We start from the raw sequence: 26312 nt of genomic DNA on the forward strand, positions 1-26312 counted from the left end.
GGGGCTGCAGATGGTGGATTGGGGGGGGGGGGGGGGAGAAGAGAGAAACACTGCCCCCCAGCCCTCTCTCAACGCAGCAGCTTGCGGCCGGGGTTCCTCTCTCCGGCAGCTCCGACGGACCTGGGCCGGGCCGGGGGAGGGGCTCCTCTCCCCCGGCAGCAGCAAGTCTGAGGCCGGTCGGCTCTGGGACCGGCGGGGAGGAGCGCCTCTCCCCACTGCAGCCCTGAGCTTTTGCGCGGGGCTTAATAGGCAGCTGCACGGCCATGCGGCTTACAGGGAACTCAGGTAAAATACCTACTGAAATTTATTAAATATTTTTGGGTGTTTTTCTACATTTTTAAATATATTGATTTCAATTACAACACAGAATACAAAGTGTACAGTGCTCACTTTGTATTATTTTTATTATAAATATTTGCACTGTAAAAAATATAAACAAAACAAATAGTATTATTCAATTCACCTCATATAAGTACTGAAGTGCAATTTCTTTATCGTGGAAGTGCAACTTACAAAAGTAGATTTTTTTTTGATACCTAACTGAACTCAAAAACAAAACAATGTAAAACTTTGCTACAAGTCCACTCAGTCCTACTTCTTATTCAGCCAATCGCTAAAAGAAACAAGTTTGTTTACATTTACAGGAGATAATGCTTATTTACAATGTCACCTGAAAGTGAGAACAGACATTCACATGGTACTTCTGTAGCTAGCATTGCAAGGTATTTACGTGCCAGATGCACTAAAGATTCACATCACCAAAAGGGGAATTTAGGGGCAGGTGCAGTACCACAAATTAGTTTAAAAAAAAAAATTAAAAGTAACTATAAAATTAACAGCATCTCTTGAAGAACACGTACTTCCCTTTTACGTCTAAACGTAAAATGTGGCACAAAGATTGATTTACTGTCTTCAATACCTGTAATAGCTTTTGCAAACAAAGAGCATGTCCATATTTTGCAGCAAGATGCAACGCATTTCTCCCTACGGATTAAATATACACAAAAGCATTAAATTGGGAACTACAGTAGGGCTATCAATATCAACATGCAGTAACATATACCATGAAGACATTTAATATGTTTCCCTTGTATCCAGATACTTCACTATTCATAATACAATATTGTAATTCATAAGGAACAAGAAATTTGACACACAGATAAAATAACTAAACAAATTTGTATTTCTTCTTTTCACCACCTTCCCAATTTTCACATGCCTCCTTACTCACTACTAAATTCAGAATCTCGATAGAACTTTGAGGTTATGAAAATCCCATGAAACTTCCAGGCTGGTTTCTGGACCAAAGGCAATTCAGAAAAGCATCTGCATGGTTTTACATACTACTCAGAATCAAACCTTTTGAAATTCTCCCAGCACTTTTTCCGAACTCCATAAACCATGCTGTTCCCATACATATTGTAAATGTATTTATTAAGATTTACTTAGCTGGAATAGCAAATGTAGACACAAGTCCATATTCAGAGGAGCCAGAGTACTTAAAATCATTTAAATCCTTTTGAGTTAAACTTTTCTATTGCCTGGAAATTTGTTCAATTCAGAGAACCTAAACTATATCCAACACAGAATCAGACAGTTTGAAGCATGTACTCTATGCCATGTTTCTAGCCATGAGGAAGCAAAGAATTTCAAGTAGTTATTCAACATGTGCTCAAGTCTGCATCTATTTTAGCCTGTTCCATACTACAGGACAAGTTACAAGCATTTAATGTAGATTTTGTTTTGGGACGGAAATCAGATCTGTGCCAAGTGTTTTTGAAAATTTCACCCTTAAACTTTAAGGAAACATACCTGCAGCATCGCTGGCTACGATATCAACCCCATGTACAAGAATGGTATTCAAACAATCCAGATTTCCTTTTGATGCTACAACATGAAATCTAAGGGGGGGAAAAAAGATACTATGCATTTCTTGGCTTAAACAGACTAGTTCTGCATGGAAGAACAAAAAGAAAAAAGGGTAACATTTGCCAGCAGAGGCAGAGCACACAAGGAGAAAAAAAAAACAAAAGAACCCACAGTTGTACAGTGAAGTGTTAGGTAGATTAAAACCATATTTCACTCATGTAGTTCTAGCTTGGAAAGTAAAGCGTTGTAGCATGTTCTGACCCAACTAAAAGTGTGGGGGGGAAGGGGGCGCAAGAAGGCGGGGAGAAGAGGAAGCATAATTTCTTTCAATAAAACCAGTACACTAATTTTGTGTCTGTGGCAGAGAATAAGTAAAATATCGATCAGCTTTCCCTTTCCTAATTATGATTCAAATTTACTAGGATCAAGCATTAGCATAGTCAAAGCAATGACACTTCTATCACTTCAGTTTGAAATTGTAGCCACATGGATTTCTGTTAACTTTTGTGAACATACCTTGAGGAAGGATGGTCAAGCTGACTGTTTAAGAACCAGCTCAAACTTCTCCTATCAATCCAAATTTTAAAGATGGAGGATAACTTCTGGTAAAGAGTAATTCCTCATCCTCCTCTCTCCTTTACCTTTCCTCCCCACAAAATCTAACACTTCCCTCTATATGTACTGTCAGGTTCCCTTGCTTTTCAACTGGCTGCATCTCTCTCTGATCAACCTCAGCTCCAGTTTTATTTGTGTATTTGCTAATGCACTCTGGGATTTGAGAAGTATAGAAAAGATACAGGGTGGCATTGGGGCCCCAAAAGTAGTGCTGCTGGATCCCACTATTTTTAATGCTAAGGGGGCTGCAGAAAGATGGAGTACTCCACAGGCTTGGAAAGTCCCTCCGAAGTCTATTTAGTATGCTTCAATCCAGAGGAGTTATTGGGTTTGGTCCACCTATTACAAAGATGGCTGTACCTCAGTTTTTCCATTTGTAACCAGAATCCCTCCTATTTCAGACAGGAGGTGGATACACAACACAATTCCAGCAGACTCTTCCATAAAATACTTATGCCTAGTACTTACTCACCTGTAGAATTAGTTATAAAAAGCTAGGACTGGCTCCTATGCACTGGTGCATAAATATGCTAAGAAATCACCAAACCTCAAGTAGGAGTAAACCATACTATCATGCACACTCATATTTCCATTGAACCAGAGTAACTACTGGAATATAAGCAATAGTGGAAAAACACAAGGAGGACAAAGAATGTATAAGAATTAAAGAATGGATGCTTGTAAGGCACAATATCCAAAGCCACTTGTACTTCTGCTTTCTTGGTGTACCTGGCAATTTTGATGCAAGATGATTCAAGAATCTGAAATGGTTAGCAGAATCAGGCAGATAGCCAAGATTACACTGTGATATTAAGTTTGATGGCTATAGGAATGTTCCACCCAAACGTACATTCCTTTTACCAACTATTACCTACCACAAATTATACAGTACTAATGCTGTTGGACAACCTAGAAACACAGTCTCCACACCGGTAATTTGAGACAAAATGATTGCCAGTAATATCTGGAGAATGCTTTTCAAATCTTATTTTTAGTTTCATTTTGAAGATCCTAAAAATACTAAACTGTATTTTCCTATAACATCCATTATGAAAAGACTTAAATTAGCAAACCCAAAAGGGGTTTAGGAAACATTTTAGAGGACACACAGAGGGCAGGATTTGTTTAGATTTAGGGGGAAGGTGTTTGTTTTAAAGAAATGTAAGATAAATTACTCCATATACTATTACATACAAACAAGAAAACCCAGTTACATATATAGATTCAGTTTGTGCAATGGGAAGGAAATAAAAATGACAGCCAGCCACTTCTGGACTGGCTAGATCTCTCACTGTTGGCTTCATGGGCAAGCCTCTATCATGCTGCGGACTCCTGAATTAATGGAATCGATCCCTGGATCACAGATTTCTATTGAGTAGGTTTTCCCTATCTTTCCCCATCCTCCTGCTTTCAGGTCTCTTTTCAAGCCTCCCTATGGCTATACTGTAGAGTACTCCACTCTTACCTAGTCAATCCCCTACAATCCCTCAACCACTCAGTGCCCAATATAACTTCCTTCAGATTACCACCATCTCAATTTTGCTACCCTAGGCTCTACTGATTTGCACCTTTTTGCCTTTCCAGTTCACAAAATAGGACTTCACACATCTCTACGAGGGACGGATGTCAATGAGCACTCATCCCCTATTTCCCCTCATCCCATAAAATCAGTATTGCTAAATGAACCTGACTAACAGGAAGTTTGACAGCCCTCAGAGCAATGGTTTGTGGCTAGATGAAGTGTGAATTTCTATCTAGGATGGTACAATGGGGAGCTTATTTTAGTAAAGTATGGAATTTGTGTACACTCTTCTTTTGCTTAAAATCATCTACCTCCAATAGATATGTAATTCTAGAACTCTAATTCTGTAATCTGCTGTCTGTTTGTTTCAGATGGGAAGGAGTCCAATACACACCATCAGTAAAAATGTGACATAATGAAGAAAGATTTACCGTCTAAACAGATTTCACTACTCTTGCCATCATCCTCCACTACATTCTTGGAAATTACTTACACAGATCTCCCTTCCAAATCCAGTTTAGTAGGATTGACTCCCTTTTTGGCAAGGATAGATGAAATTTTTTCCACATCTCCCCTTTCAGCTGCTTTCATCAACCGATCATCGTATTTGCTCCAATCTGTATTCAGCTGCATAAAGACATAAGTAAAAAAACCACCACCACAAGTGAGTTTACTGCATAATGTGAACCCATTAAGATTACCATCATAAAAAAAAATTAAATGTCATAATTTGCTCCTATTACTAGGCAAGAAATCTTCATTAAATTAGTTTCATTTGTCAATATCTACTATAGACACAGAGCAGCATGTATACTTAAAAATCCTACCAAAGATACCACGCTCCAGCACACAGTTCTCCCACTGGGGAAAGCATAAGAGAAAAACCACATGTGACAGATGTGTAGTCTCACTGCTTAATTCACTACAGGAAGATGCCCACACACTACAGTGTTGTGGACATTATAAGAAATACATAGAATAGAATATCACATACTTAAGGGGAAAAGTCCCCTTAGAATTCTGTAGATTTCTCTAAAGACCCACATGCTATGAAGTCCAGAAACAAAACTAAAAATAAGTTTACATTAAAAGCATAAAATCCAATATGAAAGTATGAAAACAACCATAGGGCATAAGGTTAAAGAAACTTAACTCTGCCTCTACCCGCTGCCAATTTTCCAGCCTGCATTCTACTTAAGTGCAAGATTAAGACATTTTACGGAAGGATATTTGATAAGGACAAAGTTTGCAGCCTGCAGCTATCAACATCCTAAATTCACTTTAGGGTTTGACTCCACATCTTTGATTTTGCATACACATCTAGGATAGGAAAGCATAACCCAGTACCACTCCACACAGTGAGGATGCAAATTTAGTAGCATTTGGACCAGCTCTTAATAGGTTAGTAGCCCCAGAAAAGTTAGCTAAGATTCCATGCCAAGTCTCAAATCAGGAGACCAGTTTTACATTTGAAAAATACATAGGTGGGGGTAGTCACATAACAAGGATTTTGCAATGGGCTGGAAGGGCCATATGAAAGTTTACATATATATTGTCATCTTTATGAAGGAATGACTTCCATGATAACAAAAGCTTAACACAAGAGCCACACCACACAGCAGAGCAGATAATTGCATAGTTGATGAGTCTGTGTTCCGGGCCACCTATGAACAAAGACCTCCGAGTGCATCTTTATTTATTATTATCCAACATTTATGCTGCAGCAGAGTCCTAGAAGCCTAAGCCAGGTTGGGGCCCCACTCAACTAACATGTGGTATATACCAGTCCCCTGTCCAAAAGAGCTTACAAATTAAGAGACAAGACATAACAGGTTTCAGAGTAGCAGCCGTGTTAGTCTGTATTCACAAAAAGAAAAGAAAAGGAGTACTTGTGGCACCTTAGAGACTAAAAAAAAAGCTCACGAAAGCTTATGCTCAAATAAATTTGTTAGTCTCTAAGGTGCCACAAGTCCTCCTGTTCTTTTTAAGACATAACGAGTGGACGAAATGTAAGTGGGCAGCAGGAAGGAGTAACAAAAATAGGCTGTTTTAGCACAGAATATGAGCAGTAGTAAAATTACAGTTTGCCAGCTATCTAGACATTTCCAAATACAGTTTTCTGTATAGCAGCCAAGAGGTTTAATGGGGAACATTGAGGATAGAGTGGTGACTTTATAGATTTTGATTGGGAGATTCCCCTCCCCCCATACAAGGAAGGAGTGTTGTGGATGAAAATGCAATGGGGTCTATCTAAACTAAATTTAATTTATGATCCTTATGTGTAGGATATCAAGTGAATAGAAGAGAGCAATGTGATTGGCAAAATACTCCAACTTCTGCCAATTTGGCATTCAGCAGTATGCAAAATAAGTGTAGCCAATTTGACACCAAATTCCTCTTTAGCTTAAGATGGTGCAAATTCCATTAAAGCATATGGGTGTTCTACCCACTTATTCCATGGCTAAAACTCACCACAGGATTGCGAGGAAGTAGCTGCTTTTATCTTACACACTCCTTCAAGTTGCTTTTCCTGCTACACTCCTCTCCTGCACCTTGGAGAAGTAACTTATACTTGAAATATACACAACTGAATGCCCAACTGATGCAAATTACACTATTTTGTCCCTTATACCCACTTAAACTCAAATTTATGGGCAACTTACACCTCCCACACACGTTTAGTTCAGCACCAAGATTCTCATCCGAGTTCCATTCCTTGTTGAATTTGGCCCATTAAAAAAAACCACACACAAAAAAGTAATGGCTGAACTATAGTAGAACCAGCTACCTAACTTTCCAATTTCAAAATGAAAAGCTGATGCTGGAAACAAGCAAGAGAAGATCAGGATCCCTGTGCAGCTCTCTCCTATTAACAGTGTAGACATTTTAGCTATCCTCAAGCAGTTTGAGAATGAGGAAGTTCACAGAGTTGTTTCAAATTGCCTGCAGAGTACTTGGCTATGCAGTTTTTGTAAAGAAAGCATAAATCATTTTTAATAACTAAGTAATTCACCCACCAATACTAGTCAGACAACACTCATCAAAACCAAAAAACAAAACAAAACAAAAAAACAACCCAACCCACAAATTTAGAGTTTCAGCACACTTGGTCTAAAAGATCTGACAAGCCAAAACATATTAGGAATCTATCCCAATAAGTGAAAACCACTTCCATTTCTGACCTATTTGCCTCCAAATCACTTTATCCAAATTGTCCTTTACTTTCCAGAAAAATTCCACTTGGGAGCTCAAATTCTGCATGCAACATTTCAGATTGATCGGTGAAGTTGCTGACAGGAGGAGGACGTGGAAGGGGAAAAAAAACCCAGGATTATACTGGGATATTAGCTGCAAGTTTGGCTACCTAGAGACTACCTTCTCTATGTAATTCACCAAAAACAAAGCTATTTCCAGCTGCTGCAGGTCACTGAATAAAAGCATTAAAGTTCTTGATTTAGTGAGAACCAGTTCTTCTACCAAACCAGCAATCAGCAGACCTATCCAAATTTCCCAAGAAGAGAGGAAGAATCATTTTTGTGTTTTCTCCAATAAAAACACTGCAAACTGATATTGATAATGTAACATTTAAATTTATGCACTGTAAGAAATATATTTTGTTCCAGTCTTAAATTGCCAAAAACATCAATCTATGATTTCTGGATCTTTAAGCAGCAGAGCCTCTCCTGCACCCAACAGCCCTCCCCTGTTCCCCACACGCCAACAACCTGGGAGGACTCCAAAATCCTCCACCCATGCTTCTGTGCTACACACACAGTCTTCAGAGACCCCAACTTCCCTTCACAAACACACACGCAGCCTTGTGAGACCCCAACTCCCCCCCAAACACAGGTGCATACAGTCTTTACATGTATATATAGGAAAACAAGAAAAAGGCACATAAAACAAGAATACATATTCATGTAAAAGTGTTTTTTAAAAAATCAAGTCTTGGGCAGAAAAAAAAAAACAGAATTCTAAAAACTTTGCCTCATTAGGGAACATTGGTCTTTCTAAATGTGTTTAGTAAAGAAGCGAATAGATAATCCATACAAAAAGACAGCTGTCTCTAGTAACCTCTCTAACACTAATGTGCTGTAGCAAGGTCTCACGTTGCTATTTGAAGAAGTGACTCTTACTCTGCAGAATGCCTTATACAATGGAGCGGCAAACATGACTGGAACCTTTATTCAGTATTGTAATAAAATAGGTAATGGATAATCTCTCTTTTACTAAACATCCTACCAACAACAGTTACTATTAGTACAGTAAGTACCAAATAAGTAGAAGTAAACAACTGTCAAAGTAAAGTGTGTTTTGTAATGCATTCACACCCTTCCTTTTGTTGTTCATTGACTTGTCAATTAAAATCTATTTTGGAATTTCTCTGCCAGTCCACCTAAATTAGCTAAATTTTACTATATTAAAACACCTTTGCTTTTTTGGTGTTTAGCTAAAGCCAGTCATTGCTTCCATACTAAACTAGCATGTGCACTAGTCCTGGAGAGAATAAGTTGTTTTGCTCTGAAAACTGGCAATTTTTCTTGTCACTCTAAAGTATATAAACTTACACATGCAAAGAAATTTAAAGACTATGTATGAAGCATCCTCTTGCTGCCTCTAAATACTCTAATACAGTGGTTTTCAACCTGTGGTCTGCAGACCCCCAGGGGTGTGCAAACTATGTCTAAGATTTCCAGAGGGGTCCAAACCTCCATCTGAAATTTTTTTTTAGGAGTCCACAAATGAAAAAAAGGCTGAAAACCACTGCTCTACTATATTCAGTGTGTTAGGTTCAAAGCAAATTCAATAAAATGTTTTGCATGCAAACAGATGCTTTAAATTGTCAAAGATCTTCAGGCTTAACCTTCAAGCTCTTACATCTATAAGTGTGAACAAATTCAAACTCTTCAATAAAGCTCCTTTTAAAATGATAAAAATATTCCAAATAAAACCACTACTATGTTATGTTGTTATACCCATAATTAAGATCTTCACAAATTTAGAATTAGTATAAAAACAAAGTTTAGTATCAAGTCCTAAGAAAACAATGGACAGTATAAAGGTTAGCGATTTCTACAAAGATTATTTTCAATTTATGTCAATTTACTTTGGTCCACTAAACCAAGTAACTGTCAATCAAGAAGTGGTTCACAGCATTGTTTTTTATTTTAACCTTTTTGTTGTAGAAACTGCCAACAAGAAATAACAACATTTATGAACACTATTATAGTGGCTACAGACATAAGGGATGCTAAATAAAAGGTAAGGAACAGCTTGAATATTTACAAAATTTAAACTCGTGCAGACAGGGTTACTAAAAAACAAAAAAACACCTCTCTTCCATTAATAGGAAATACAAGATACCTACTGTGTTTCTAGGAGCACAGGAAAACCAACAACTCATCATAGAACTTGCAACTCCTTGTTGTCAGCAGCAAATAATTTACCTCGATTTCAGTTACAAACTGCTGCAGTTTACAAGGCAAGCACCCAACCAGAATTCAAAACAGGCTGCTCTAAGCAATATACTGGTTTTTCTTGGCTACATTCATTTTGTTCCATCCTTCACTTAGCTTGGATCCCCAACTATATTTTCTCCATCTTCAGGGTCTTCTTCAGACTTCATAACTCTTACAAAAATAAGGTTTTTTCCCTTAAAGACGGCCCAGGGACAGCCTAAGACCGGTACAGGAATTCCTTCTTTCGTACCGACTGCTTAGGCTGTCCCTTTCTGGCACTTCACATGAAAACCCTACATACAGCTTTTGTTTCTGCAGACTCTGTGCTGCAGCACAGACTGCCTCACAGTAATATTCCCCAGACCTGAAATATCCTGTAAACAATCTGCAGACAGTCTCACATCAGGCTGGTTCTATTTTTTGATTGTCCAGGACTTGATAGCTGAGTGATAGAAAGTAATAGCTAATAATACGTTTTATGCATGCTCATCCTGTGAGTAATACATTTCATGCTTATGGGTAGCAAAGGAGACAAGCATGTGTGAAACTACCAACATGGTGCCACATTTTGCAGATGTGCAAAGTTTCACCTTAAAGGAACAAACATGTTAGTCAAATTAACTTTTGACTGACACTATATGAGGGTCACAGTTATCACTGGTAAACAGGATGTTATAAATAATGGCAGGAACAGATTTAGCTATTCCACCAAACAACACTGAAAGCTGGAATCAGCTTTACGATCATCTGACTTTAGGCAAAGTAATGACTACATAGCACACAGAGTGGGTGATTCTATTTTGACAAAAATGTGTCCGATTTTAATTTAGAAAAAGCACATGCCTTTGCTTAAAAAAAAAAATTCTCCTTTTACGAGTATGAATCCCATTCTGAATACAACCAGGTTTCAGCTTACTGCTGCTGCCAGTCTGTCTCCCCAACATGTCAAATGAGAAGAGCCACAGAGGCTGTCAAACCATTAAATAGACAGTGTAATGATTAACAGTATTGAAGATGCAGGGTCCTCTTTCACACATTTTAAATTTAACAGTGGAAATCTCCTAAACACCATATTTAGTGGACTAGGTCAACATCGTGACTATTGGCTGTTTTGTCTGTAGGAGATATAAACGTGGTGCACAGTAATAAAAAAAGAAAATATGCAGGACACCACAAGACTGTTAAACATACACAGTCAGTGAGACTGCAAGTAAAATTTTCTGTGGAGACCTTTTTGGAAAACAGACATTTCAGAGTACACGATCCTACCTCCTCCTGTCCACATTTGGGGTTGTGCGCACACAATTGCTGTCACACAAAAAAGGAAATAATTTTTCATAATACTGAAAGAAGTCACACATCTTATCTGCCGCCTTCAGAGCAGACCCTATGCCAAATCAAACACTTTTTTTTTTTTCTTTGAAAGCGCGTGTTCCAAGGAGTTATTTGCCGTCAAAGTTTCCACATGACAGGAACATTCCAACAAAACAAAGGTTAAGTGAATTTTATACAGTCTGTGTCATACCAGCAGTTATCTTATCACCATGAAACAAGTCAACCTCCTACAGCTATAAAAGGTATTTTGGAAAACATATAAGCCTACCCTGCACATGCTAAATGGAGATAAAGTTAGCACTCTGATTTTGAAAAGGATATGTTTAAAAGCACAACTGAAATCAAAACAGGTCACACTGAGTCAGATTAGTGGGTTTGCAACAACATAACTCACCAGCATGCCAAAGAACTTAAGAAAATGTGTTTGAATTTTCACCTTTGAGATAGATGAACATGGACATATTATAAGGAGGAAATTCTTAGAGAAAGGAGCAGGAAAAAGCACTCTAGCCCATTCTAAATATGAACAGTCAGTCCACGATGGGAGCAGCATATGCCACCAGAACTAGAGAGACAGTATTGTAACATACGTAAGACCATAAGCTGTATTCTCAGAAGGAAGTAGCAACAGGAACTTAAATGTTTGCTCAGTTCACAAGACAGGCTGGACAAGAAAGTCCCAAGAGGCCAATTAAAAAGGCTCATCAATACTGCACAAGATCCAGGAAAAAATTTGCACCCTCACTTTGATGAATCAAAGTTTAAAGGAACACTTCCAACAGCAGCCTGAAAACCAAGAGCTGGTGCCAAAGATTAATTTCTGAGGTAGGTATAATGGTGATGAGGGCAATATAGATGCTCGGCTAGATACAGTTCTTGGCTCCATTTATCATCCTAGTGCATGATTTCAGCTAAGACTGTGCCCAGCACACAGCCAGGCTGCTTCTCTTTTCAATTTCACCCAACCAAGAGTTTTGCTTTTCTCACATTTCTGTCGGCTGACAGACCAATATTTATCCAACTTCTGGACTTCACTTCTCCTGTGGCTGCCAAAAACTTCTTAGATGGCAAGTTCCTCCATGAAGCACCCTGCCTATCATTGCCTTCGGGGATCTCATGCCACAAAATACTGTTCCTATTTTGTGCCCACTTAAGGCCAAATAAATGAAGATGTGGCTACCCGGAAAGGGTATCAGCCACAAGGCAGCTTTGAATAAACCCTACCCAGCAGCTGATTGGAATGACAGTAAAGGCCTTCCTGGGTTAGCTAGACTCTAGACAGCTTGAAGGATGGGAAATAATGAAACACTATAGGGAAAAAAGCCTCCTCTCTCAAAGATGCCCAAAAGCACCACAAGGTGCCATTTTAAGAAAAAACAGAAAATGACTTTTTTTTATTATTATTATTATTATTTAAGATTTGCACTGCTAGGGAGAAAACATCTGCACCAAAGTATTTTAAAAAGAGCACAGTTCTTACACAGTGTATGTGTTAAATGCAAAACCATAAACAGCAGCGAAGATCTGTATACATCTTTTACTAATGGCATCAACTGGGGTGCAAGGAAAATTTTTAAAAAGCTTGTGGTAAAGTGGAATTTACTCAAGACAAAACAGTCTGCCAATAAAAAGAACAATTAAAATATGGAAAGAATGGAAAGGCAGCCATGATGATGATGCTTCTGCCACATTCTCCCCCAGTACGAACAAGTTTAAATCTATAGCACTGCATTATTTTTTTTTTTAAACAGAATTAGTCTTCAAATTGAAAACAGAGCAGAAATCTAAAGCTGCTAAATTAACTGCCAACAGACCAAGGGTTTCTTTGCAGGGTAATATTGCCAGTGCTCCCTTAAAACAGAGCAGCTGTTTTACTAAGTGGGTGTAAAGGCCAAGAACTTTAGTCAAGGAGAAGGGATTGATTTGAAAATCTCTCAGAAGTAGATTTACTGGCATCTGCCTATAAAATATCTTTAAAGTTCTCTCTCCCTGAAATCAGGAAGACTGCCTTAAAAAGACATGTACAATGTCTTTTCTAGATTCTTGCCCAAAAGTGCCCTAAATAAATTAGACATGCACTAATGATCAATATATTAAAACACAGAACTCGTAGGAGCATCAGTGGCTATTAGAGATGCCTTCACATGAGGATCAATTCAACAAATGCCTTGCAAAAGCAGAACAAAAATTGAAAGTGTTGACTTAGAGTTTTCCATGTCGTATTGTCAACCAACTGGCAAAAAGGTACCATGACACTGGTGGAGAACTTATAGTGAAGTTGCCTGCGATGCTGTTGCTCAGCTCTCTACACACTTCAGCAAATATAGCTATGGTGAAAGGTTATAGTTAAACATTGTTTCCAGTATCTACCCAAGAAACAAGATCAGGTCTACTGATTAACAATGGAGGAAATATTGGCAACGAAGAGGCCATTAGTTAAAGTGTTGCTGAATGTAACCCAATATCCTGTCACAATATCTGTGTATTGGTAAGGATTTGTTACTCTGCCAACAACTGTGGCTACTGGGGAAATGTTCATATTCCATTCCTGGCACACTGCAGTCTCAAATGTTTGAACTGATCAGCTCTAATGTTTATTTATTGAGAGCTGACTAAAGACACAAAACACAAGCAACTACTTTGCAAGACAGCCAGTACCATTAACATTAGTGGTGCACACAAGCATATGATTTCATTTGGCTTTCTTTCATTAAAATGTTGCTAATTTGCATATTGCTTTACCCCTTATCCCAGGTGCAAAATTCTGGATGCACTGCTGGTTGTCAGGGGGAGGAGATTCCAAGAGAGGGTTAAGGAGCTCTGAAGCTTGTCTTACGATGGAGACAGACTTGTTGAAAGTCGCTGGGTAAGGATAAAAGGGGTAAAAAACAAGGGTGATGTCATGGTAGGGGGTCTACTACAGACCACCTAGCCAGGAAGAAGAGATGGATGAGGCTTTTTTTTAAACAGCTAACAAAATCGTCCAAAGCCCAGGGCTTGGTGGTGATGGGGGACAAGCTACCCAGACATATGTTGGGAAAACAACGCAGCAGGGCACAGGTTATCCAAGAAGTTCTTGGAATGTATTGAAGACAATTTTTTAGTTGAGAAGGTGGAGACAGCTAGCAGTGGAGAGGCTGTTCTAGATTTGATTTTGACAAATAGGGAGGAACTGGTTGAAAATTTGAAAGTGGAAGGCAGCTTGGGTGAAAGTGATCATGAAATCATAAGACTTCATGATTCTAAGGAATGGTAGGAGGGAGAACAGCACAATAGAGACAATGGATTTCAAGAAGACAGACATTAGCAAACTCATGGAGTTGGTAGGTACGATCCCATGGGAAGCAAATCTAAGGGGAAAAACAAGAGAAGACAGTCGGCAGTTTTTCGAAGAGACATTATTAAAGGCACAAGAGCAAACTATCCCACTGAGTAGGAAAGACGGGAAGTCTGGCCAGAGACCACCCTGGCTTAACCAAGAGATCTTCAATGATTTAAAAATAAAAAAAAATAAAGAGTCCTACAAAAAGTGAAAACTAGGTCAAATTACAAAGGATGAATATAAAGAAATAACACAAGTATGTAGGTAAAAAATTAGAAAGGCCAAGGTACAAAACAAGATCAAACTAGCTAGGGACATAAAGGGTAACAAAAAAACATTCTACAAATACATTAGAAGCAAGAGGAAGACTCAGGACAGGATAGGCCCATTACTCAATGGGGGGTGGGGGGGAATAATAACAGAAAACATGGAAATGGCAGAGGTGCTTAATGACTTCTTTGTTTCGGTTTTCACCAAGAAGGTTGGTGGTGATAAGACGTCTAACATAGTGAATGCCAGTGAAAATGAAGTAGGATCAGAAGAGGCTAAAATACGGAAAGAACAAGTTAAAAATTACTTAGACAAATTAGATGTCTTCAAGTCACCAGGGCCTGGTGAAATGCATCCTAGAATATTCAAGGAGCTGACTGAGGAAATATCTGAGCCATTAGCAATTATCTTTGAGAAGTCATGGAAGACGGGCGAGATTCCAGAAGACTGGAAAAGGGCAAATATAGTGCCCATCTATTAAAAAGGAAATAAGGACAATCCAGGGAATTACAGAGCAGTCAGGTTAACTTCTGTACCGGGAGAGATAATGGAGCAAATAATTAAGGAATCAATTTGCAAACATCTAGAAGATAATACAGTGATAAATAACAGTCAGCATGGATTTGTCAAGAACAAATCGTGTCAAACCAACCTGATCGCTTTCTTTGACAGGGTAACAGGTTGGTGGATGGGGGGAAGCGGTAGACGTGGTATATCTTGATTTTAGTAAAGCTTTTGATATTGTCCCATGTGACTTTCTCGTAAGTAAACTAGGGAATGTAACCTAAATGGAGCTACTGTAAGGTGGGTGCAAAACTGGCTGGAAAACCATTCCCAGAGATCAGAGTAGCAGCTGTGTTAGTCTGTATCTGCAAAAAGAAAAGGAGGACTTGTGGCACCTTAGAGACTAACAAATTTATTTGAGCATAAGCTTTTGTGAGTTGCAGCTCACTTCATCAGAGTAGTTATCAGTGGTTCATAGTCATGCTGGAAGGACATATCGAGTGGGGTCCCGCAGGGATCAGTTCTGGGTCCTGTTCTGTTCAATATCTTCATCAATGATTTAGATAATGGCATAAAGAGTTCATTTATAAAGTTTGTGGATGATACCAAGCTGGGAGCGGTTGCAAGTGCTTTGGAGGATAGGATTAAAATTTAAAATGATCTGGACAAACTGGAGAAATGGCCTGAAGTAAATAGGATGAAATTCAATAAGGACAAATGCAAAGTACTTCACTTAGGAAACAATCAGTTGCACACATACAAAATGACTCCCTAGGAAGAAGTACTGTGGAAAGGGATCTAGGAGTCATAGTGGACCACAAGCTAAATTAGAGTTAACAGTTGTGACAAAGTTCCTCCTCTGCCTTGGTGAGTCCTGCGCTTATTGGCGGATTTTCTCACCTCAGAGGTTCACGGCAACCCTCTGTTTGGCCACTTTTGTGCCTCAAATCTGCTGTTCACTCAGTTAGCCTCATCGCTGGCCAACATGGGGAAAGGAAGAAGAACAATCCCCGCAGTCTCTGCTGATCCACCTAGTGGATTGGGGAACAGGCCAGATATCTTCCCCTCTGGTGGAACCCACAGTCCAGTTCAACTCCTCCGGTATAAAGGAGGGAGTTGGGGGGATGGAGGAACCCAGGCCCGTCCTCCTCTACTCCGGGTTCCAGCCCAGGGCCCTGTGGATTGCAGCTGTCTACAGTGGCTCCTGTAACAGCTGTGTGACAGCTACAACTCCCTGGGCTACTTCCCCACGGCCTCCTCCCAACACCTTCTTTATTCTCACCACAGGACCTTCCTCCTGATGTCTGATAATGCTTGTACTTCTCAGTCTTCCAGTAGTACGCCTTCTCACTCTCAGCTTCTAGTGCCTCTTGCTCCCCGCTCCTCGCATGCACCACAAACTGAACTGAGCTCCTTTTTAAACCCAGGTGCCCTGATTAGCCTGCCTTAATTGATTCTAACAGCTTCTTGATTGGCTGCAGGTGTTCTAATCAGCCTGTCTGCCTTAATTGTTTCCAGAAAGTTCCTGATTGTTCTGGAACCTTCCCTGTTACCTTACCCAGGTAAGAGGGACCTACTTAATCTGGGGCTAATATAGCTGCCTTCTATCACTCTCCTGTAGCCATCTGGCCCAACCCTGTCACACAGTGTAACACTGTTGCAAAAAAAGCGAACATCATTCTGGGATGTATTAGCAGGAGTGTTGTAAGCAAGACATGAGAAGTAATTCTTCGGCTCTACTCCGCACTGATTAGGCCTCAGCTGGAGTATTGTGTCCAGTTCTGGGCACCAGAGTTCAGGAAGGATGTGTACAAATTGGAGAGAGTCCAGAAAAGAGCAACAAAAATGATTAAAGTCTAGAAAACATGACCTATGAGGGAAGATGGTAAAAATTGGGTTTGTTTAGTCTGGAAAAGAGAAGATTAGAGGGGACATGATAACAGTTTTCAAGTATGTAAAAGGTTGTTACAAGGAGGTGGGAGAAAAATTGTTCTCCTTCACTTCTGAGGATAGAACAAGAAGCAATGGGCTTAAATTGCAGCAAGGGAGGTTTCGGTTGGACACTAGGAAAAACTTCCTAGCTGTCAGGATGGTTAAGTTCTGGAATAAATTGACTAGGGAGGCTGTGGGATCTCCATCATTGGGGATTTTTAAGAGCAGGTTAGACAAACACCTGTCAGGAATCGTCTAGATAATCAGTCCTGCCACGAGTGCAGGGGACTGGACTAGATGACCTCTTGAGGTCCGTTCCAGTCCTATGATTCTATGTCCCACTAGGGTTGCCAACTTTCTACTTGCATAAAACCTAACATCCTTGGCCCGCCCCCCCGTACTTCACTCCATCCCGTTGCTCACTCTCACCACCCTCACTCCCTTGCTCATTTTCACCAGGCTGGCTCAGGGGTTGGGTGTGGGAGGGGGTAAGGGTGAGGGTGAGGGCTCCACCAGGGGGGTGCGGGTTCTGGGGTGGGGCCAAAAATGAGGAGTTCAGGGTGCGGGAGGGGGCTCCAGGCTGATGCAGTGAGTTGGGATGAGGAAGGGGGTATGGGCTCTGGGCTGGGGGGGTGCAGGCTCTGGTGTGGGGCCAGGGATGAAGGGTTTGGGGTGCAAGAGAGAGCTCTGAGCTGGGACCAAGGGGTTCAGAGGGCGGGAGGGGGATCGGGGTGAGGCAGGGGATTGGGGCATGGGGGGCGTGAAGGGCCGGCTGGGGGTGCGGGCTCTGGGATAGCGCTGGGGATGAAGGGTTTGGAGTGCAGGAGCGTGCTCCGGGCTGGGGCAGGAGGTTGGGGCACGGGAGTGGGTCAGGGGTGCAAGCTCCAGGCAGCGCTTACCTGAAGCAGCTCCCAGAAGCTGCAACATGTCCCCCCTGTAGCTCCTAGGTAGAGGAGCAGCCAGGCGGATCTCTGCACTGCCTATCCGCAGGATAGCTCCCACAGCTCCCACTGTCTGTGGTTCCCGGCCAATGGGAGCTATGAAGCCGGTGCTTGGGGTGGGGGCAGGCCAAGGGGCTCCACATGCTAGGAACCGGAGTGGGGGAAATGCCACTGCTTCCGGGAGCTGTGCAGAGCCATGGCAGGCAGGGAGCCTGCCTTAGCCCTGCTGCACCACTGACTGGACTTTTAATGGCCCGGTCAGTGGTGCTGACCAGAGCTGCCAGGGTCCCTTTTCAACCAGGCTTCCAGCCAAAAAATCAGACACCTGGCAACCCTATGTCCCACAAGAAGAGAAATAAGGACACGGTTGCATGGGAGCAACTGCACTGGACTTGCTAGTCAGCACTGGAAGGAAATATTGCAATCCGCCTCATTTCCTGTTCGTTTCTAAAATGTTGTTGGAACAGCCTTGCCACAGGGACATACTAATTAATTTTATCTTAGCCTATTCAGTGCCCTTCAAGGGAAGAGAGGCCTAAATAAACGGAGGGGAAAGAAGGCCAAAGAAATTTTTGGAAGCAAGAGTGAGAGCGAAGAACTCACACTGTTCACTCTGTTCCAAAACAAAGCAGAGTATGGGATGCTAACTACCTGAGCTGATGTTCAACAGCTTTACAGTGACATGCTTCACTTGTGGCTGTTCAAATTACATACTCAGAAACCCATCTTGCAGGAGAGAGACGATATGAAAGGGCGGTTTGATGGCAGCAGTCCATTCAGAGTAAGAGGCATCAGCGTGACAGCTCCAGAAAGCAGAGGAGGACTGGGGCGGGGGGGAGAGGAGGAATGGAGGTGTACTTTCATTCTAGGTCTATAAGATTTCTACTGCAGGTATAGTGCCCTATGTTGCCTGTACTGATACACCTCTATGGAGCAGCATGCAAGGATGGAATGCTAATATGATGAGATAATGGTTAAAAGGATGGTAGATTTAGTAAGTTCTTCTGTTTATTGTCCCTTCTCCCAGGTAATATTATAAACTAAAGCGTTCCAATTTAAAAGACCTGCAAAGGAATAAAGTCACAAGGGAAACATCTTTGGCCAGCTAGCACCTTTGTACAAAAATCTAACCTGAAGAAAAACAACATCCATAGTGCACTTTAAAAACTCTTTGTGGGAAGCTGCCAATGATGTCCCCCAATTTCGCTCCCCACATCCCCACCCCCCACTTCAAGAACCTCCCCTCCCCCCAAGCCTTATAGAAATAAAGGAGATTGTTAGGAACCAGCTGTTAGGATTTTAAAAAATTAAAATAAAAAAAAATCAAGGCTTCTCACCCCAGTATGTCTGACCCTTTAATGCAGCTCATGTACTTTATCCAAGTAGCTAAAATGTCTCCGCTGATGTCCAAATATTTTTAAACAATGCAGTATTATACAAGGATCCAACATTTACCCTATAAAAAGATCTAAATAAATCAGTATGAGTGTATACCAGAGGCCTTAACTGACTTTGACCGAAAAGATTAATTGATTTGACTTTCCACATTTGGATTTGGTTAAATACAAAAACAAAAGTTATCTAAAACTCTGGCGTAACAATAAGGTTCTTAACGGAATAACAGCTGCCAAATCCCTGTTAGCTTTACACCTGGAAAAAAGCCTTGTTTTGAAAGGAAAAAAATCTTATATTGGACTAACTCTGTTCCCATCCAACTCAGTGAGTAAAACTCCCATTGGGAACACGTAGACAAGTAGAGAGTGCTTTTGAAAAATCCCACTCATCTACACAGTGGGTAGCCTCCTCTCTCATTCCAGGCATGGAAAGGTCATTGATGTCAACACAAGTTTTAACTAGAAGGACTTTCCTGTACACACACTTTGTTTACAGCATAAGGAGGAAATGTAGATCTGGAATACATATGCCCAGGAATTCAAATAGTCTTTTGGGGGTTTGTTTGTGTGTTTAAAATCCACATTCAACAGGTATAAAACAGAAAAAGAAAAAAAATGTTTAGTTTACCTGATATTCACTCTGCATAGAGCTTTTGCTACTAGCAGTATGTTTAAAAGAAGTCTACTGCTGAACCACTCTCAAACCCTTAATGTACAAAAAGCATTACCTAAAGTTGAAAGAGCATTCTGACCATTCTATTTTTATGAAACCAAGTACATGATCTTGCAGCTACCTATTAGAAAAATGGTAGATGGATTAGCTACTACAAAGCCCTAGGACATATCTATAAAGATTAAAAACAGAGTGGGTGTATGATCGTCATTCTATTTTCCCCCTTTCTGCCCACAATTTCAAACCTGCAATTGCAGAGTTTAAACAGATCCCCACCCCCGGCAGGGCAGCAAAATATATGTATTTAAACTCAAAGGAGAAACACTGACATGGGAAATTGCAAGATAATGTTTTCATCCTATTTAATTTGTAAACAGGCCCTTCTGGTTTAGTTTATGGCTGGAAGTGAACAGGCTGGTTTGTGAAAAACAGACAATTCAGCTTTGCGTTTCATGATTAAGGCATGCATCTACATTGTAGCAATTACTACTTCCAATTCAAAATTAGCTGTTTTTAGCTGTTCTAGCACTTAAACTTTGCATTCTGATCCCATTTAATCACATAAACACATGGAGTTCAATAGTGCCAAACAAAAGTTAGTCACAGAGAAAAAAGTTTTTATTTCCACAGAGTTCAACATTGTTTTTTGCTTTAATCGGTGATCTCAGAGAGCACAGCTTTGCCAGTTATCCTTTATAAGTCAATGTATCGAGGAGTAGTTGGAGCAGATAAAGATTTTACTTGCTCAAAAATTAAGTCTAAACAAACTATTAGCTTGTGATGCAAATTTTGGATTAAATTAAAAATATACACATCCGATATTAAAATTTTAAACATTTTGAGTACATATAGGAGGGGATGTTTTGAAAGCAAAGCCAGTGCCAGATAAATCTACCTGGGTGTAACAATTTCCAACACTTTATGCTTATAGAATACCTTTCATCTATAATTAACTGTTTGTAAAGGCCTTGATGAAAGGTGCTCTAAAAGCCCATAAAGTATTTTAGATCATTACATCCAGGTAATTAGAGTACTTTGTAGGAAGAGGACTCCTAGAGAAGACATCATTTGATGGGATTACCACAAGGAACAAGATGACCACAGGTAATAGGTATTTAATAAATATGTAGATTATATTTAAAGTTCTGGGTCTAATTAACCAATGTTTGTGATGACCTTAGACCCAGAACTTAAAAGCTCGCTGCACAACTGCAGAAACCTGGCAACTTTTAAGGAATCCCCATGATTTCCCTTGTCCCACATGGGGAAAAATGCTGACTTGGGAGAACTAACAGCAGCTCATTCTGAACAGAAATAGCCCCGCTTTCTCTGCTCTTTGGCTGCTTGTTGGCCAGAGTGGGATAGATCCTCGCCCGTAACTGCTGTGATAGCCTCTGCTCAGGGCAGAAGAGGTGCCCTGCTCTGCCCCCAGTCAGCTAAACAATTACCTTTCAGAAGTGAGAGGAGGGCTTTGGACCACTTCTCCCGGACTCCAGTTGGTGCTGCAGTTTCAGAGTTCTTAAACAGTACCTGTATACAGCAAGCAGCAGCCCACGGCAGTGAGTCTCAGAGTCCGCAGACTAGGGTTCACACTACAGTGCTAAAAATAGATGTGGAGACGCACCAGCTCTGAAAGGGGTGGGGGCGCGCTTCAGAGCCTAAACTCCAGCCCAAATGCCTGTACTGCTATTTTTAGCACACTAACTCAAGCAGACCTAGCACTGCCTGTCACACTCCTAGCTGTAGTACAGACATACCCATAGGCTCTTAAACCAATCTTCTCCCCCAGAAGTCTCCCAATATAGCGGGTCCCAAACTAAGTGCCCTCTACAGAGCAGTGCTTTTATTTGTTTTTGTTCTGCTACATTTCTCCCTCCATCAGCTCCTTCTCTTTTAGCCTCTAAGAGAGCAACAAGTTCTCAGTCAATCATGGACTCAGATTTTCAAACACTGGATCGGGGCGGGGGAGAGGAAGAATAAAAAATTCTCACTTGAGGCTGGAAATGTCCTTGTAGTAGCCAGTTGCATCCTAAACCCCTCAGCTACCTAAGGCCCATGGGATGCCACTGTCCACTTTCCTTCTTTCCACCCTCAACTTCCACAGAGTTGTCACCTGTGGCCCCCTACCCCTTTGACTCACAAAAGTGACCCTTGTTCCTTCAGTTTTATCCTACTGAACAAATTTCATTGCCAAGTTTAGGAAGATTTCAACCTTTCTTTCACTTGCCCCACTTCACAATATTTCCCTTCTCAGAAGCATTTCCTACCCTCTGACCTCAGCACACAGCCATAAGACATCTTCAGAACGCTAACAAGCGGCACAGATCTTCTCCACAGGACGAGACACCAGAAAAAAATTCAGCAGGGAACAGTCTACACCAAAATGCCAAAGGTAACATTTGAAAGGTGAACAATGAGTTTAATATATTAGCTTTTATCACCTTGTAACAGTGAAATATTGGTATTCTGTTCTGCAGAACCAGAAGTAAGATAGCTGGAGAAGCGATATAGAGCAGACACCTAATAATTTGTATACTGCTATAATCTTTTCCTCTTGACAATGGCTAACCCTCAAACACTGATACTTCCAGTGCTGCTGGAAATTGCAAATAATATATTTTATTTTTCAAATGAAGGATGTATATTTATCTAATAGTAAGAGATCACACATCACACTGCCTCACTCAGAATCGTTGGTAGTCTTCACTTTAACTGCTCTTCAAGCCCATGTAAAAACAGTTCAATCTCACAATGTCGAAATTCATCGGGAAGCATTAAAAGCAAATCAGACCCCATTAATCCAAATAAAAAAGGCACACAGCAGCCAGTCTCCACTGAGTTCATGGAGTACTCTCCTAAATTACCCTGAAGAAGAACAGAAGAAGGGATGGATCAGCAAGGAAAACTAAAGTTAGGTTTTAAAGAACCTAAAGCTCAGACTAAAGACTGAGCTTGATAAGTTTATGCAGGGTATGGTATGATGTCACCTGCAGTGGCATATGGCCCTTCCACAAATGATATTAGCAAATGTCTCCAGTGGCTGGAGATGGGACACGAGATGGGGAGGGCTCTAGTTACTACAAAGAATTCTTTCACAGGCTTTTGGCCAGTGGGTCTCACCCACATGCTCAGGGTCTAACTCAGTGCCATACTTGGGGACGGGAAGGCCTTTTCCCCCCAGGTCAGACTGGCAGAGACACTGGGGGGGTTTCCATCTTCCTCTACAGGATGAGGCATGGGTCACTTGCTGGTTTGAACTGGAGTAAATGGTAGATTCTCTGGAACTTGAAGTTTTTAAATCAAGAGTTGAGAACTTCAGTAACTCAATCAGAGGTTACGGGTCAGGTCCTGTGGCCTACAATGCGGAGGAGGTCATACTAGATGAGCATGATGGCCTCAAAGTCTGAGTCTACAAGCACACTTGACATTGGGTAGGTGCAGAAGAAAGCTCATTGCTCACACCACTATTTAGATATTATTATGGATTCATCTTCATTCGCCTATATTTAACTAGTTTTTTAATATGTATGCTGCACCTTGTTTTGTAGCATTCCTGCTTTTCCATTGTTCTTTTTTAGTGCCTTAGAAATTTAGGGTGAAATTCAAGCCTTTGCAGACGGCCAGCACAAGGTTTATGTTCCATCTAAGTCCTCTAGTTTATGGGCCCTCTGCGTAGGGGCGAATATGATGTAGTACTACATGATATGAGTACTACGAGTTATGGTAGCACAACTCTGATCCACCCTCAGAGGTTGAGGATCGGAGTGTTTCCACTGAAGTTTGAACAGACAACCCTGAGAAAGCGCTTGATGGCCGTATAAAGCTTTTAAAATCACCCTCTTAGAAACCACCTCATCACAGATGTCTCCTCAACACCAGAATCAAACATGTACACTCCTGGTATGGAATGACTAATGTCATTCCATGAAACAAACTGACATTGTAATTAGTCCGGCAGCAATTGGTGTCTTAAATTAGGTAACTGAATACACAATTAAATTCCATCTTAAATGGGAACCCAATAGGAACTGTCTGAAAAAACTATAAAAACCAACTGGTGCCTGAAGTTTTCTCTATCATTTTAAAGAACAAGAGTTCATTTACAGCATCAAACAGGAACTTACATGAGAGGAAAGTGATCAGGAACAGTCAGCATGGATTCACCAAGGGAAGGTCATGCCTGACTAATCTAATCGCCTTCTATGATGAGATTACTGCTTCTGTGGATGAAGGGAAAGCAGTGGATGTATTGTTTCTTGACTTTAGCAAAGCTTTTGACACGGTCTCCCACAGTATTCTTGTCAGCAAGTTAAAGAAGTACGGGCTGGATGAATGCACTATATGGTGGGTAGAAAGTTGGCTAGATTGTCGGGCTCAACGGGTAGTGATCAATGGCTTCATGTCTAGTTGGCAGCCGGTGTCAAGTGGAGTGCCCCAAAGGTCGGTCCTGGGGCCGGTTTTGTTCAATATCTTCATAAATGATCTGGAGGATGGTGTGGATTGCACTCTCAGCAAATTTGTGGATGATACTAAACTGGGAGGAGTGGTAGATACGCTGGAGGGCAGGGATAGGATACAGAGGGACCTAGACAAATTGGAGGATTGAGCCAAAAGAAATCTGATGAGGTTCAATAAGGATAAGTGCAGGGTCCTGCACTTAGGATGGAAGAACCCAATGCACAGCTACAGACTAGGGACCGAATGGCTAGGCAGCAGTTCTGCGGAAAAGGACCTGGGGTGACAGTGAACGAGAAGCTGGATATGAGTCAGCAGTGTGCCCTTGTTGCCAAGAAGGCCAATGGCATTTTGGGATGTATAAGTAGGGGCATAGCGAGCAGATCGAGGGACGTGATCGTCCCCCTCTATTCGACATTGGTGAGGCCTCATCTGGAGTACTGTGTCCAGTTTTGGGCCCCACACTACAAGAAGGATGTGGATAAATTGGAGAGAATCCAGCGAAGGGCAACAAAAATGATTAGGGGTCTGGAATACATGATTTATGAGGAGAGGCTGAGGGAACTGGGATTGTTTAGTCTGCAGAAGAGAAGAATGAGGGGGGATTTGATAGCTGCTTTCAACTACCTGAGAGGTGGTTCCAGAGAGGATGGTTCTAGACTATTCTCAGTGGTAGAAGAGGACAGGACAAGGAGTAATGGTCTCAAGTTGCAGTGGGAGAGGTTTAGGTTGGATATTAGGAAAAACTTTTTCACTAGGAGGGTGGTGAAACACTGGAATGTGCTACCTAGGGAGGTGGTGGAATCTCCTTCCTTAGAAGTTTTTAAGGTCAGGCTTGACACAGCCCTGGCTGGGATGATTTAATTGGGGATGGGCCCTGCTTTTGAGCAGGGGGTTGGACTAGATGACCTCCTGAGGTCCCTTCCAACCCTGATATTCTATGATTCTAAAGAAATGGAAAATTATCTAAAGATAAACTAGTGCAGGCATGGTGATGAGAAACTGACACAAACCAAATTAAAGGGCAAGTAAGGAAGTCCAGCATGATGATGCTTTTTGCATTATGCAACAGTTTAAGCAGGTGGTAATTGGATTTTTAAGGCACTTGTTTGCCAGTAGTTGAGAAAATGAAAACTATTCAGTAAATCTCCTCTAATCATTTACAGCGGAGAGCTGCCACTCATTTAATCTTACCCTGCATATTATAGCTTCAGAGGGAACAAAGTTCTCACTCTCATTTCCCTGCAGCTTTGAAACATGTCCCTTCCTCTTCCCACTCGGTGCTGCTCAAGAGTTCATTTACAGCATCTAATTGGATGGGGGGAGTGCATACATAAAAAACAGTGTAAATAGTAGCATTTTAAAAAGAGATAGAAAGTCTGACCCCACCAACTTTGTGCTAGCAATGTCCCTTAGAATTAATGGGACCTTCAAAAAACAAACTTCTCCACTTGCTATATCAACTAAGTAGTGAATAAATGAGGGCCTGCCAGTAGAGGTCCTTGAAGGCATTCAGAGTACATATGGTACCAAGAATGATGATTACTCTTGCAGTTCTGGAAAGAGAGACACAGGATGTTCTTAAGTTACCAGAGGTAGCAGAAAGCTGCTGAGCACAGAGCTGCTGAGAATGTGGGGAATGACAATCACATGGTGAGATCAGCAATAGTTAGTTATTTATAGACTATCCTTGTAGAAGGCTTACATCAGTGATCTCCATCCTTTTTATGCACAAGATCACTTATTGATTTTAAGATCAACCTGGCATCTACCCCATCCCCGAGGCCCCGCCCACTCCATTCCCCACTCCCTCCATCGCTCGCCCTCCCACACCCTCACTCACTTTCACCGGGCTGAGGCAGGGGGTTAGGGTGCAGGAGGGAGTGCGGGCTCTGGGCTGGGGCCAAAGAGTTCAGAGTATGGGAGGGGCTCCGGGCTGAGCCTGGGGCAGGGGGTTGGGGTGCAGGAGTGAGGGATGCAAGCTCTGGGAGGGAGTTTGGTGCAGGAAGCGTGCAAGAGGG

At 41.3% G+C, this 26312-nt stretch overlaps 1 protein-coding gene across 3 annotated transcripts in view; it reads right to left on the reverse strand.

Annotated features, from left to right (window-relative positions):
* Window positions 1-26312, reverse strand: part of UACA (uveal autoantigen with coiled-coil domains and ankyrin repeats) — a 71886-nt gene that overhangs the window by 26621 nt on the left and 18953 nt on the right. For all 3 annotated transcript variants that reach the window (XM_084640952.1, XM_084640953.1, XM_084640951.1), the window contains exons 2-4: window positions 4500-4633; window positions 1813-1901; window positions 920-984 (exon numbers count right to left, since the gene is read on the reverse strand). In XM_084640952.1, the coding sequence (XP_084497078.1) occupies window positions 920-984; window positions 1813-1901; window positions 4500-4633 (288 nt within the window). The remainder of the gene's footprint in view (window positions 1-919; window positions 985-1812; window positions 1902-4499; window positions 4634-26312) is intronic.

Source organism: Lepidochelys olivacea, assembly GCF_965140295.1.
Source record: "Lepidochelys olivacea isolate rLepOli2 genome assembly, chromosome: 10".
NCBI classification, from domain to species: domain Eukaryota; kingdom Metazoa; phylum Chordata; order Testudines; family Cheloniidae; genus Lepidochelys; species Lepidochelys olivacea.